This window comes from Staurois parvus, unplaced genomic scaffold, assembly GCF_062004578.1.
Source record: "Staurois parvus isolate SC_StPar_1 unplaced genomic scaffold, SC_StPar_1.0 ptg002146l, whole genome shotgun sequence".
Classification (NCBI taxonomy): domain Eukaryota; kingdom Metazoa; phylum Chordata; class Amphibia; order Anura; family Ranidae; genus Staurois; species Staurois parvus.
The window spans coordinates 181,697-196,080 of NW_028319942.1; the positions used below are offsets into that span (position 1 = coordinate 181,697).

General features: G+C 44.9%; 1 protein-coding gene across 1 annotated transcript in view; it reads right to left on the reverse strand.

Moving 5' to 3' along the window:
* COPG1 (coat protein complex I subunit gamma 1) overlaps positions 1-13,348 on the reverse strand; it is a 42,766-nt gene extending 29,418 nt beyond the window's left edge. The window contains exons 1-9 of the mRNA XM_089665213.1: positions 13,169-13,348; positions 9,742-9,794; positions 7,531-7,611; positions 7,221-7,292; positions 5,893-5,972; positions 4,844-4,919; positions 4,661-4,753; positions 277-363; positions 30-187 (exon numbers count right to left, since the gene is read on the reverse strand). Coding sequence (XP_089521339.1) covers positions 30-187; positions 277-363; positions 4,661-4,753; positions 4,844-4,919; positions 5,893-5,972; positions 7,221-7,292; positions 7,531-7,611; positions 9,742-9,794; positions 13,169-13,205 — 737 coding nt within the window. The 5' untranslated portion in view covers positions 13,206-13,348. The remainder of the gene's footprint in view (positions 1-29; positions 188-276; positions 364-4,660; positions 4,754-4,843; positions 4,920-5,892; positions 5,973-7,220; positions 7,293-7,530; positions 7,612-9,741; positions 9,795-13,168) is intronic.
* Positions 13,349-14,384: the final 1,036 nt, after the last annotated feature.

Consider the following 14,384-nt stretch of genomic DNA (forward strand, 5'->3'; position numbering starts at 1 on the left):
TCTAAACAATACATGGCCAAGTGTCTTACTTTCCATCCTCCTCTTCTAACAGCTTGCTGGCCACCCGGATCATCATGCAGTAAGCGAAAGGAGACTTCAGCCCGTGACGCATGAATTTACTCAGCATCTTGTTGACGGACAGGCGGTCATTTTTACGCACGTGGTAAAGCAATCCAAGGGCGTGATACTGAAGGAAGAGAAGGAGCAAACGCCATCATTGTGCACAAGAAGCAAGCCAGAAAGGAAAGCTAAAAAGGTCACTCAGGTATTGCTCACCTGCACCATGATGTTATCACTGGATGCAGCTTCTTGGGCCTCATTAACCCAGCGTTTCACAACATCAAAACTGGTCTTCAACAAGTGCTACAGGGCAGAGGACAATGAGAATTGTACTGTGCAATAGATTTTACTGTGTAATAATTGCCCCACATTTGTGCCTAAGGGCTCATGTACACTGCAGCTGATAAACGCACGTTTAAGAGCTGTTCAGCGTTTTTTTCAGCAGCCCCTGAACTCTCCCTATTGCCTTCCTATGTGTCCATGTACACATCGTCGTTTACAGGCAGTTGAGTATACAGTCGTTTTTTTGAACGCAGAAAACTTGCGTTCAGTAGTCGATTTTATCAGCGATTCAAATGCAAAACACTTGTAAATGCGGCTAATCGCGTTTATAAGCATTTGAAATTTTTTTTTAACTTTTCCAGCTCCCGATGCTGTCCAGAGCCTTTTTTCATCATGAAAAATTCATGAAAAGCATTTTCAAGGTACTCGGACGGACAAAACACTGAACACAGGATGTTCCTACTAAGCTTTTCACACATTGTAATGACCAATTCACACCTCAGACCTCCCCCACCCTTGGAAACGAAAGATATGTTAATGACCATTCACACCTCAAATTCCTCATGAAGACCCCCTGCCAGGTGGCCTTAATGACTCCCTCCACCAGACACCTTTCCCACCCTTGGAAACAAAAGAAATGTTAATGAGCAACTCACACCTAGCTAATCTCAACACATACTGCTGTCTCTGCTTCTACTCTGTATTTCTCTGAAACAGTTTGAAATATTTAATAATTTACCACTTTTCAGTGCATTTGGGAGGTTCTCCTGTGCTTATCTTTAAAAAACGCTTCTAAATGCAAAACGCACATAAACGCGTGATGCAAACGCGGCTAAACAGACCTTTTTTAAATTACATTTTCTAGCAGCCAGTTTCCATTGTTTAGAAGTGTCCCGTGTACATGAGGCCTTACATGTGTGAGGTGAGACTAGAGGACCATTCACAGTAATAAGCGAGCGGAAGTCTGTTACCTGCCAACAATTACATCTTTTCTCCAGTGCAAAGACAAAAAAATGACAGCCAACAACCGATCGGCCGCTTTGCATAGCACGCTTTTTCCTGAATTCTTTAAAGTGAACCTTGCAGTGACATGTAAGGTTCACTTATACTGTCTAGGCGCTTTCCCACTAGAAAAAAAGTCACCAACTACTTAATTACCTGATAAGTTATTAGTGCAAAGTTTAATACAGGCCATACACGGGCCGAATTCCAAACAAATGTTCTTTAGAAAATCTGAAATTCTGTGCGTTTTGTAATGCGATGGCGCCACCATTAATTTCGAAATTCAACCAATCAAGCCTTCAATTTCTCTTCATGTTGCTACAGAAAAGAATTTTTGTGGCCAAGAATTTTCTTTTCTTTCCAGGTCACAGCTTTAGATTTCTTGCATGATTCTCCCATCATTGATTCGAAATTCATTCCTTTTTTGAAAAAAATTGCCAACATGCCCAATCACTCAAATTCGATGGTCACACGAAAATATACCGTTTCTGTGACCCACTAATGGTGAGATATAGATTTTTGAAAGAAAATTACTTCATAATTTGACCCGTGTATTAGGCTTAGGCTGGCCATACATTATACAAATTTTCTTGAGAATTTTTTCTTTAGACTCAGGCTGGCCATACATTATACATTTTTCTTTAGATTTTTGGTTTAGATTTACCAAAAACCATATAACATGAGGTCAAACCTAACAACACTTTCAATTGTATCCAATTAGGCGGGCCCTTGCACTACATAGTTGAAGGTAAAGCTAAAGGAAGAAAATTGGACAGAAAACTGTAAGAAAATTGTAAAGTGTATGGCCAGCCTCATGCAGGCCATAGATGAGTCAAAAACCGTCCGTTTTAAATAAAAAAAAAAAAAAAACAAAAACGGAAAAATCGGTCGTTCAATAGGCCAACGTTATCACCAACGGTAAAACAAAAACAAAACAAAAGCAAAAAAAAATCACCCAATTTTCGTCCTGTCTACGGCCGGCATTTAATTACTTCTGTCCCTGCAAGGAGCTCCACTATTATATCTGACATGAAAAAGCATTGCTGTTGCAACAATGTATCCATTTCGGATACAGATGTTTTTATTCGGATACAAATAGATACATTATTGCAACCACAATACTTTTTCATGTCAAATATAATAGCGGACTGGAATTCTTCTTCTTTTTCTTCTTCTTGCAGGCCACGGCTCATGCGCAGATTTTTTAAATCAGTAAAAAGATTGGCCGATTTGCCCATCATTGCTGGGAAAATCGGCCAATCGTTGAAATCGGCTGATTTTTTTCCAACTTCACCGATAAAAAAAAAATGTGCCAAAACCCCAAAAAACGGCCGACCATTTAACCCATTAACGGTGCGAAAATCGGCCGATTTTGTTTTTTGGCCGAAAAATCAGTCGATTTTCCACCCGTCTATGGCCTGTATTAAGGTTCCATGCACACAACTTATTTTTAAGCCCCTTACAGCTAGTTATGAGCGTTTTTTTTTTCTTCCCCTACCACCGAAGTAAATTGTGTTATCCTATGTGTCCATACACACTATTGTAAGCTAGAAGCGTTTTTCAAACTTCAGCTTCTAGGAGCAGAAAAAAAAGAAACAAAAAAACAAACAACCCTTTTTTTTGCGTTCTTGGGAGCGATTTGCCAGCAGGCAAAAAAGGCTGAAAACTTCTAAACCTTACTATAATGCTCCTAACAGCTTTTTTCTATCTCCCCCCACTACATGTACTGTAGAACCGCTATTAAAATGCTAATGCTCCTAAACACTACTAAAATGCTACTAAAAAGTGCTATTACCAGCGGTTATTATCCAGTGTCTTTTTCCAGCATTTTTTGAGCTTAAACCCCCCCTCCAAAAAAAAAAAAAAAAAAAAAAAAAAAAAAAAAAACGCTAGATTTCATGGAGCCTAAAGCTGAAGTTTAATCTGCTTATATTTTGCTTTCCCTGGTCGCCCTTTTCTTGCCTCATCAATATAACAATTACATTTTTATCAACAAAATGTTTTCGATTTCATTACGCTCCTTAGGTTAGATCAGCGTTTTTCAACCACTGTGCCGCGGCACACTAGTGTGCCGTGAGATATTGTCTGGTGTGCCGTGGGAAAAATTGCAATTTCATCCGTAACGTGGCCTCGGCTCACAAATAGACCAATCATTAGAACAGCAATGGGCAAACTACGGCCCGGCGGACCTTTTAATCCGGCCCGCGGAGCGTGATACTGTCAGGATGATCTGTCCCCCTCGATGTATCTGCGCATGTGCCAGAGATCGCCGATCGGCTGCTAATGCCCGAAACTGGCACATGCGCAGATACGTCGAGGGGGGACAGATCCTCATAGGAGACAGATTTTCATGCTACACCGGAACGGCGAGAGGAACGCGCGGAGCAAAGGTAAGTGAATTGACACAGGGGGGGCTTGGGGATGAATTACTATGGGGGATGAATTACTATGGGGGGATGAATTACTATGCTTACTATGGGGGAATATTACTATACTTACTATGGATGACACATACACATCATTCATCTACTCTTGGTCCGGCCCCCGGGTCCAATTATAAAATACTTTATTATTTCATAATAAAGTAATTATAAAATAATTTCTTTGTTTGATTCCTATTCAAGAGAATTACTTTATATATAGTCAATATAGGCACAGAGGTACATTTTTTTAACATTTTCTAATGGTGGTGTGCCTCGTGATTTTTTTCATGAAAAAAGTGTGCCTTTGCACAAAAAAGGTTGAAAAACACTGGGTTAGATCATGTGATATCACTAGGTGTCTGTGCTTCTCTGTGAAATGCAGGCGGATCGTGGAGGGTCCGGCGGGGTGCATTTTTACAACACCACAGTGCCTTGCTCCAGTAGGTCTCTCAAGAGCCCTCAGCCCTGATGCAAGCAGTGGACTGGCTCTTGGGAGGACTTATGCATAAATGCATGGATCGGTGGATGTCAATCGGGGGGAGTGGGCGTTCTTAGGCAAGCTGCATTGACATGCAGACCACCCTACGTAACACCCACAACGTGATGCTGAGCCTCCATGATTGAAAGAACTGCAATCCAATGAATGGAATGGGAGGGCCAGAGACAGTCAGGCTGGGGAGGTAAGGGCTAGATGATACTGTATTTCTTCCATCCAGGAGATGGGGTGTGTCCTGTCTGACTAGCTGCAGCTTCTATGCAAATAGTGAAAAGCTCAAAAGTGTGTACTAAAATCATCTGGCCTCCATTCATATGCAGGCATCAAATTCATAACTGAAATAGAAATATTGCATTTCCACCATAACTTAGAAAATGAAGAGTACAGAGACAATTACCAGAGAGGAGACCAGTGCAGAGCTGGATACACTAGGCACCTTGTCCACGATAGCCTGTTTCATGTAGCGCTCGATGGCCTGCAGCATGGTGCTCTATACAAATACAGACATTACATTAGAACACATCAATAACTCCCATTGTTCATCTGAAAAGGACAATAAGCTGGATGGCTAACAACGTACATCTGTGATTTTACACAGCGCTCTTACGGCTGGACCTCTGTAACTGTCCTCCTTCCCGGTCATGTCTTTGGTTAAACTGTGAAGAAAGAAGAAAAAAAAAAAAAAATTCACCAGTTGCCAAAGTAACGGTTTTAAAAGTCACTTATTTTTTCAGATATATATCTACTGAACACTCCATTCTGGAATTGCCCGGGCGATCGGAAGCGGAAGTTGTCCTCCCCATAGTCTACTGGGACACATGATAGATCCCAGAAGACAACGGGGCCATTCAAAAAGCGCAGCACTTCTTGCACATGCGCAATGGGCACCCGGCTGTGAAGCCGCAAGATGTTACAGCCGGATGCCCACGCTAAAGATGCCGGCGCCAGGGAGAGAAGACGGCCGGTGAAACCAGCCGTGGTGAGGACACCACTGGACCGGGGGACAGGTAAGTGGCTGTATTTTAAGTCAGCAGCTACAGCGTTTGTAGCTGCTGACATTTATTTTTTAATTTTTTTTAGGTGGAACTCCGCTTTAAACCCAGCAGTTTAACAGTTTCAAGAAACAGCTACATTCCCGGCATACCAAGAATGTGAACTGTCACATTTACTTGTGCTGTCGACCAAACTATCAAACCATCAAATGGTTGGTGTCATAACTGATCACATGTGCGGCATCATAGCAGCTGTAGATCAAACAGAGGCTAAGGTGGCAGCATCCTTGGCTGAAAAGAATATAAGGGTTTAGTTCCACTTTAAAGCGAACTAAGCCCATCGATTTAGAAGTTTCCCTAAACAACTACATTCAAAGCATGCTATAAATGATAACTGTCACAGCTGCTTGTGCTCTCAACTGAACTGTCAAATAGTCCAATGGCTGGTTTCATAACCGATATGTTCAGGGCATGGCACCTGCAGATCAAACAGAGACTAAGATGGCAACTTCCATGGCTGTAAAGAATAGGGGGGCTTAGTTCGGCTTTAAAAGGGAAATCTGGATTTAGAATTCAGGCTGGAGTTGTGTCAGGGGTCCGAATCCACAGGACTGAAAACACTCAATAGATGACCCACCTACTGGTGACAATGATAACGTCCTCGGAAATGCTGGCCATCTCCTTTATGGTGAGGTAGCACATCCTCCGCAGCGTGGGCTGAATGAAAAACACAAGACATGAGGAATGTTTACCAAATCATAAAAGCAACTGTCATTTTTCCTAAAGTATAACCTCATCCCAATTTTCTTCAGTTTTGGGCATAGTGGGGGGGGGGGGGGGCTGGGGCGGAATAGAACCCGTTATGCATTCATTGCCTTCTGTGTCCCATTTGGAGGGATCTGAACTCACCATTCGTCTTGGTGTCCATTGTCACTGGGAAAGAAAGTACCAGGAAATCTTACATTTTAGGGAGCAGGACTTTGCGAATAGCTAGAAGGTCAGTTTTAGTAAATCAACCCCAATGACTGCTAGGGAGCGGGACTTTGGGAATAGCTAGAAGGTCAGTTTTGGTAAATCAACTCCAATGGCTTCTAGGGAGCGGGACTTTGGGAATAGCTAGAAGGTCAGTTTTGGTAAATCAACCCCGATGGCTTCTAGGGAGCGGGACTTTGGGAATAGCTAGAAGGTCAGTTTTGGTAAATCAACCCCGATGGCTTCTAGGGAGCGGGACTTTGGGAATAGCTATAAAATATAACAGTAAAGACTTTGAAGTAGAAGTCCGGTTAATATCTAAATGTAGACTTGCTGCAACCCCCATTCTAAATGCTATACTAACTAGCCTGTAGAGCAAAGATGCTTGCCCATTAAGAGGATATCCATAACCACGCCGGTCACATGATCTCCACAGCGGCCGACTTCAGTGAAGAAATCGCAGACAATGGCTGCAATGCCCTATGCAGTGACATCACCCATAGGCTTACTAAGGGGTATCTGTTGTTGGATGTCCCTCCTGTACTAGGCAGCTGGAAGCCGATTATGTGACCTGACTGGAGTGCTCCCAGAATAGGTAAGTGTAGACATCTCCCTTTCAGAGGGTAGTTAGTATGGGGCTTAGAATGGAGGTGGGGGCAGGTGTAAGTTTAGAGAACGAAAGCAATACCTGATTGGTCAGTGCAGGCGAACATTTAAAAAAAGAAAAAAAAATTGCCAAGATACACATTTACAAAAATTCATTTTGAAGCACATGAAAAGGTGTCTGGTGTAGCCAGGGGCGGACTGACAACTCATGGGGCCCCCGGGCAATAGGGGATCATGGGGCCCCTGTGTCCTTGCCCAAACTCAAAAAAGCCTATGAAAAAGGTACCAGGGGCATCTCATGGGGCCCCCTACTGACCCGGGCCCCTCGGGCAGTGCCCGAGTTTCTAAATGGTCAGTCCACCCCTGGGTGTAGCTGATGACACTTACATCATTTGACTGGAACAGCTTGGTCATAGCAAAGAAGGCTTCTGTTGCTTCTGTAGCTCCCATGTGCTCACCCTACAAAGGAATGAAAAAAGGTAAAATGTGGATCCACAATCCAACAATCCAAGTGTTCTCCAAACTAAGAGAAAAATAAATATTGGGATCTGTAGCTGCACAGAAATAGAAATGGCAAAGTATAGAAATGTGCCATAAAAAAAAAAAAGTAAAAACCCCAAAAAACAAAACAAAATAAAAAAAAAAAACAAAAACACATTTTATTCTGTGGATTGAAAAATGATTACTTTTGTCTTACCTGGTTTATCAGGTACAATATCTTGGTCAGAATATGAGCACATTTTCGGGGGTTGATTGGAGTCTCGTTAAACAGACGAGCCTAACAAAAAAACAGCAACAGGCATGAGAAGAAGACTACAAATCCACGGTACTGTGCATTAGTGGTCTACAAACTGCATCCCGGGGGCCAGATGTGACCCTTTGCCTGCCTTTATCCGGCCCTTGGGGCATTATTCCTCCCACTGACACAAATGATGTTGCACCATTTCTTCCACTGACACCCATGGTGGGGCGCTATTCCCCCCACTGATACCAACAATGTGGCACTAGTCTTCCCACTAAAACCAATGATGGGGCCTAGTTTGCTCTCACTGATATTGAAGTATTTTCTACTGTCCAAAGTCCAGCCCCCTCTAAAGCCTGAAAGACAGTAAACTGGCCCTTTGTTTGGAAAGTTAGGAGACCCCTAGTCTACACAAACAGAACACAGATAATAAATCTTAACCACTCCGGAAGGTTTTACCCCCTTCATGACCAGGCCATTTTTTGCTATTAAGGACTGCGCTACTTTAAATGGCAATTGTGTGGTCATGCAACTCTGTACCCAAATGAAATTTATATCATATTTTTTCAATAGAACTTTCTTTTGGTGGTATGGGATCACTTCTATTTTTTTTACTTTTTATTATATAAAAGAAAAAAAAGACTGAAAATTTAGGAAAAAAGTTTTTTAATTTTTGCTATAAAACATATCCAATTAAAAAAAAAAATTTCTTCATAAATTTAGGCCAAAATGTACTCTGCTACAAGTCTTTGGTAAAAAAAACCCCAAATATCTCAATAAGTGTATATTAACCTCTTCATGCTGTGTGCGGCCTCCCGGCGTTTGGGCCTAGACGCCGAGCGGCCGCATATTTCGTTCTAATAAAAAAAAAACATATGTGCTGACAGGTCCTCTTGGAAAGGTCCCGGTCTCCTCTTTTGATTGGGACCTTTGCCGATCATGTGACCGCTGTGACGACGCGTCACGGTGGTCACATGATCCCTAAACCCCGCCCTGCCTCCCGGCTTCTGAAACTCTTAAAGGGCCGGGAGGCGACGGCTTGAAGGGGTTAATTGGTTTGCATGAAAGTTATAGCGTCTACAAATGATGGTATATATACTGGAAATTTTATTTATTTATACTAGTAATGGCGGTGATTAATGACTTATAGTGGGATTGTGATAGTGCGGTGGGCAATCTGACACTGACATTGGGTGGGATCTAACGGTTACTGACATCACCAGTGTGACGCTAATACAGTGATCAGTGAAAACAATATACACTGTCACTATACTATGACACTATCTGGGAAGGGGGTTGACATCTTGGGTAATCAAGGGGTTAAATGTGTGCCTAACAAGTGCTAATTTGTGTAATGTGTGCTGCTATTTACTAACTAATGCTCCATACACATAAGAAAATCGTATTAAATTTGCAGAACCACTGATCGAACGATTTTCTCTTCGTTGATGAGCAGGATGTTATAACCGATAACGATATTGTGAATGAAAAAAATCCGGTTGAACGACAGTGAAAAATTTTGTCGTTCCGCACACAAACGACCGATTTTCCATGTGGTGGTATGACAGTCGTACGAAAAAAAATCTATCACGCATGAGCGGAAACAGAAGATGACCCGGATGTTGATGTCCGAGGAATCTTCGTAAACACGAACGAAAAATCCAAATGTTGAAAGTAGATTGTCCTAATGAGATGATGACACCAGAATTCTGCAGATTATATTTTATGTCTCACTATTTATGTATCTAGGTCATGTAATAAACGATATTATCCTCATTGCTGGTAATCGTTGTGTATATCGATCGTTCTGGCTGGAAGGGCGTGGCTACAAGGTCACACGCAGACCGCGTCACTTCCACTTGTACGGAAGACGTCAACACTACGTATTGCCCGATGAACAATTTTTTTAGATTGGTTAATGTGGGTCATGATTTCGACCAACGAACGAACGCCTCTCGGATGACCGGTTGGTCGATTTTCTAATCGTGTATTCCCACCTTAACTCTCTGTTCCTTCTCCCTGCGTTGCAGGTAAGTATAATATGTTTGTTCTATTAAAAACAAATTAAAGCTTTAGAATGAAATCTGCAATCACTCGGATCTCATTTACGATAAAGAAAAAAAAAATTGTCCTGTCTATAACGAAGTTCCCTGCGTACGAGCTTACCTCCTGGAGAACCGCGCTCTTTTCAAGGTGCTGGAAGGGATTGGAGCCACCACCTGAAATCACAAGGGAAGTCAATTTAAAGTGGGCAAATCAACAAGGAAACACATTTGAACCATCCCTCCAATACATGCACATTTCCTCATATTTTGTACCTTTGACCCCTTCACGCCAGCGCCTCCCGGCCCTTTAAGAGTTTCAGAAGCCGGGAGGCAGGGCGGAGTTTAGGGACCATGTGACCGCCATGATGCGTCGTCAGGGCGGTCACATGATCAGGAAAGGTCCCGATCGAAAGAGAGTCTCCTTATGTTTTGAATAGCGCAGAGACGGGTTATAACTGACGGGTTCGGATGGTATCCAGGTACCCAGAGAGATTTTTCCTCACTTCCTGTCAAATATGACAACTGTCACATAGACAGGAAGTGGGGAGAATAAAAAGGTGATAATAGGTTTTAATCCAAATGACCCCCCTCCCCCGCCCGTCTCCTACCTCAGTGGCTGAATTTGGTGACGTGATTTCTATTGACAGTTATTGGGGGAAGATAAGAATAGGGTGGTTGTGTGATCTTTGGCCAATGATTGGCAGAAGGTTTCAGCCCCCTCTTGCTGAGATCATGTGACCAGTCACCAGTGCAGCACAGCACCATCATACCACTGGTGTGGCGGTCATCAGGGACACTGACTCCTGACATTATGTTAAAAATTTTTTTAATAATTTCTTATTAACATTTTTTACTATTTTGTTTCTTTACATAATTTTAACAGCATAGTTCAGTGTCACTATAGTAACACCGCAATACGTTGGGGGGGGGGGATAAGTGATTTTTGGATGAGATTTTTTTTTTTTGTTAACACTTTGATTGCTGATACAGTAAAAATCATTGTACCAGCAATGCTTTGAACTGTCATGGATGAGTTTCATTTATAAAAGTAGTGATTGGCTACAGCTAATCACATGGTACAGGGTACTGTGACTGGCCCGGGTATCATGTGATAGCTGTGGACCAATCACAGCTCCCTAGTACAAGAAGCAGATCTGTTATGATTGATATTCATTCATAACAGCTTTGTTGTCATCACATAGCGATCATATGATCCCCGGGCCACTCAAAGCATCAGCCGCAGTCACTGTGTCTGGGGGTTGCGGGGGGGAGTAATGCACCTCCCTTAGCCCATTCAGCCTCAATGATGTTCATGACTGAGCCTGCATGTGCAACCCCACCTACAGTGTATTTACTGGGGCCAAACGGCAAGTGGTTAAAAAGCAGCTACAGACTGAGTAAAAAAAAAAAAGTCTGTCCCCTGCCAGCATGCTTTACAGAAGGGCCCTTGCTCTCTGTGTGTACGCAGCGGTCACTCTGCCGAGAGCCGGCATGCCCTCTGCCGAGCTCTCAGACGGTCAGGAAGTGTGAGATTTGCTGATTTCATAGAAGCAGTGGTCTCTCTGCCGCGGTCCAACAAGCTCTTTAAGCGGCAGTGAGCTCTGCTGACTGTGTGGAAGGAGTAGTCTCTCTGCTGAGGTCCAACACACTACAGTTATAGGTCTCCAGTCAGTAACTCTCCTTCTCCCTTTTGATTGGAGAGCTCTTGGTTTGACTGAGTAATGCAGGCCATAGACGGGTCGAAAACCGTCCGTTTTTTTTAAAAAAAAGAAAAATCGGGCGTCCGATCGGCCGACGTTACCACCAACTGTAAAAAAAAAAAAAAAAAAAAAAAAAAAAAAAAGGATCGGCCGTTTTTTGTCCCGGCATTTATTTAACCCCATAATTACTTCTGTCCCTGCAGAGAGCTCCGCTATTACATTTTACATGAAAAAGTCTTGCGGTTGCAACAATGTATCCATTTGTATCCATTTCAGATACAGATGTTTTTATTCGGATACAAATGGATACATTGTTGCAACCGCAAGACTTTTCATACAAAATATAATAGCGGTCTGGAATTCCTCTTCTTTTTCTTCTTCTTGCAGGTCACGGCTCATGCGCAGATTTTTTTATCGGTAAAACGTTCGGCCGATTTGCCCGATCGGCTGATCGTCAAAATCGGCCATGAGTTTTCCAACTTTACCGATAAAAAAAAGTGCCAAAACGTCCGACCAATTAACCCATTAACGGTACGAAAATCAGCCGAAAAATTGGACGATTTTTGACCTATGGCCTGCGTAAGGGAGGGCTTGTTCATATGGGGGGGGGGGGGGGGGGGGGGGGGGTAAAAGGAAAAAGCAGTTTACTGCCCCTAATCAGACATGCAGCTGCTCAGGGCTGTACACAGAACATAAGTTAAAGTGGAGCTCCACCCAAAAGGGGAAGTTCCGCTTTAAAGAGTGGTTCCCCGCTCCCTATTAAAGAAAAGTGGAAGTTGTCCTCCCCCCTCCCTCCCCGTAGTCTTTCGGGACACATGACAGGTCCCAGAAGACTACGGGCCCATTCATGAAGCGCAGCACTTCTCGCACATGTGCAGTGGGTACCCGGCTACGAAGCCGCAAGCTGTCACAGCCAGGTGCCCACACTGAAGATGCCGGCCTCCTGGAATACAGGACGGCCGGTGAAATGAGCTGCGGGGGACACACCACGGGACCGAGGGACAGGTAAGTGGCTGTTTTTTAAAAGTCAGCAGCTACAGTTTTTGTAGCTGCTGATTTTTTTTTTTTTACAGAGTGAGTGGAACTTCGCTTTAAATGGCACATCACCTTCAGCAGGCGGTGCCGCCACCAAACGCGGGACTCAAGTAACTGGGGCTGCGATGAAACTACCCTGATACTGGGTGCAATGCACATGATTACAGAGCACTGGGTCAGCATTTTGTGGGTTAAAACGGGTGGTGAGGAGAAGACATATCCACCTCCTCAACGGCTGCCACATGCCATCTGAAGAGCGATCTAACACCGATTGCTTTTCAGAGGAGCAGCAGCGCAGCCAGACATGTGAACAAGCCCTTAGGATCACGGCGGACTTCTGCAGAGAGACCACTGCTTCTCCCCACCCAAAGTAAAGGCCCTTGCCTGCGGAGTGCTGGCAGAGGACAGGCTTCTCTTCCCAGGCTGTGGCTGTTTTAAAAAGAAAACAAAGACACTGAACACCTGTTGTGTTGATGCAGCTGGAATGCCATACATAACATACCATGATCAGTATATATATCCAGCGCCATCACCCAAGGCATGCTGGGACTTGTAGTCCCACAACCATCTGATGGCCCAGAGATGGAGGGATCCCCCCAGACAGTCAGAAGTGTCCCTGGAAATGGCCCCACACCCCCCTGAGACATGTATGACCCCCATTCCTATCCACAGACCAGAGCTCCATACAACCTGTGCCCAGGCCTGGCACACCTGAACCCTGCCCCCAACCTAGGGCCTGGCCCCTGACAACACAGCCCCCCTAGGGCCACAGCCAGGGATGAGCCGGACCAGCCCTCCCCTCAGCGCCCTCACCGGACTCCTCGTCCTTCTTATCGAACTTCTTCAGCATCTCCGACCCCGGCTACAGACAACTCGGCCACTTCCTGCCAGCCTGTCACCGGGACACGTCACTCCTGACAACATAGGCCGCGCAGGCGCGACCTCAATGGAGGGAGGGTTCCCGCACATGCGCACTAAACAGGAGCTGCCAAGAAGAGACGCATGCGTGCTGGAGCCTTGCTGGTGACTGAAGTGATACACACATGAGCAACTTTACAGGTTATGTGTTCACCATGCGCCCTCTGGAGGGGGATTATAAACTGTACAACCGGTTCAGCATCGAGGGATGGCAGGAAGGCAGCAAGACCAGCAATGTTGGCGATATCGTTCCTTTCCCCTTCTCTCCCTTCCCCGGTAAATCAGACTATAAAACGCCATCGGCAGCATTTCTTTGTAATCCTGTTTCTTTTTCCTCTCCCATCCTCTTCCTTTCCTCTCCCTTTCCTCCCCTCTCATTTTCCTCACCCTCCCCTCCCTCTCCTCTCCCCTTCATTTCCTCCCCTCTCCTCTCCCTTTCTTCCCCTTCCTCTCCTCTCCCTTTCCTTCCCTCTACCCTTCCTTTCCTCTCCTCTCCCTTTCCTTCCCTCTCCCCTTCCTTTCCTCTCCTCTCCCCTTCCTCTCCTCTCCCTTTCCTTCCCTCTCCCCTTCCTTTCCTCTCCTCTCCCCTTCCTCTCCTCTCCTCTCCCTTTCCTCTCCTCTCCTCTCCCTTTCCTTCCCTCTCCCCTTCCTTCCCTCTCCCCTTCCTTTCCTCTCCCCTTCCTTTACTCTCCTCTCCCTTTCCTCCCCTCTCCTCTCCTTTTCCTCTCCCCTCCTCTTCCTTTCCTCACCCTCCCCTCTCTCTCCTCTCCCCTTCCTTTCCTCTCCCCCTCCCTCTCCTCTTCCCCTCCCTCTCCTCTTCCCTTCCTTTCCTTTCCTCCCCCTTTCCTTCCCTCTCCTCTCCCCTTCCTCTCCTCTCCCTTTCCTTCCCTCTCCTTTTCCTTCCCTCTCCTTTTCCTCTCCCCTTCCTTTCCTCTCCCCTCCTTTTCCTTTCCTCACCCTCCCCTCTCTCTCCTCTCCCCTTCCTTTCCTCTCCCCCTCCCTCTCCTCTTCCCTTCCTTTCCTCTCCCTCTTCTCTCCCCTCTCCCTTTCCTTCCCTCTCCTCTCCCCTTCCTCTCCTCTCCCTCTCCTCTCCTCTCCCTTTCCTCTCCCC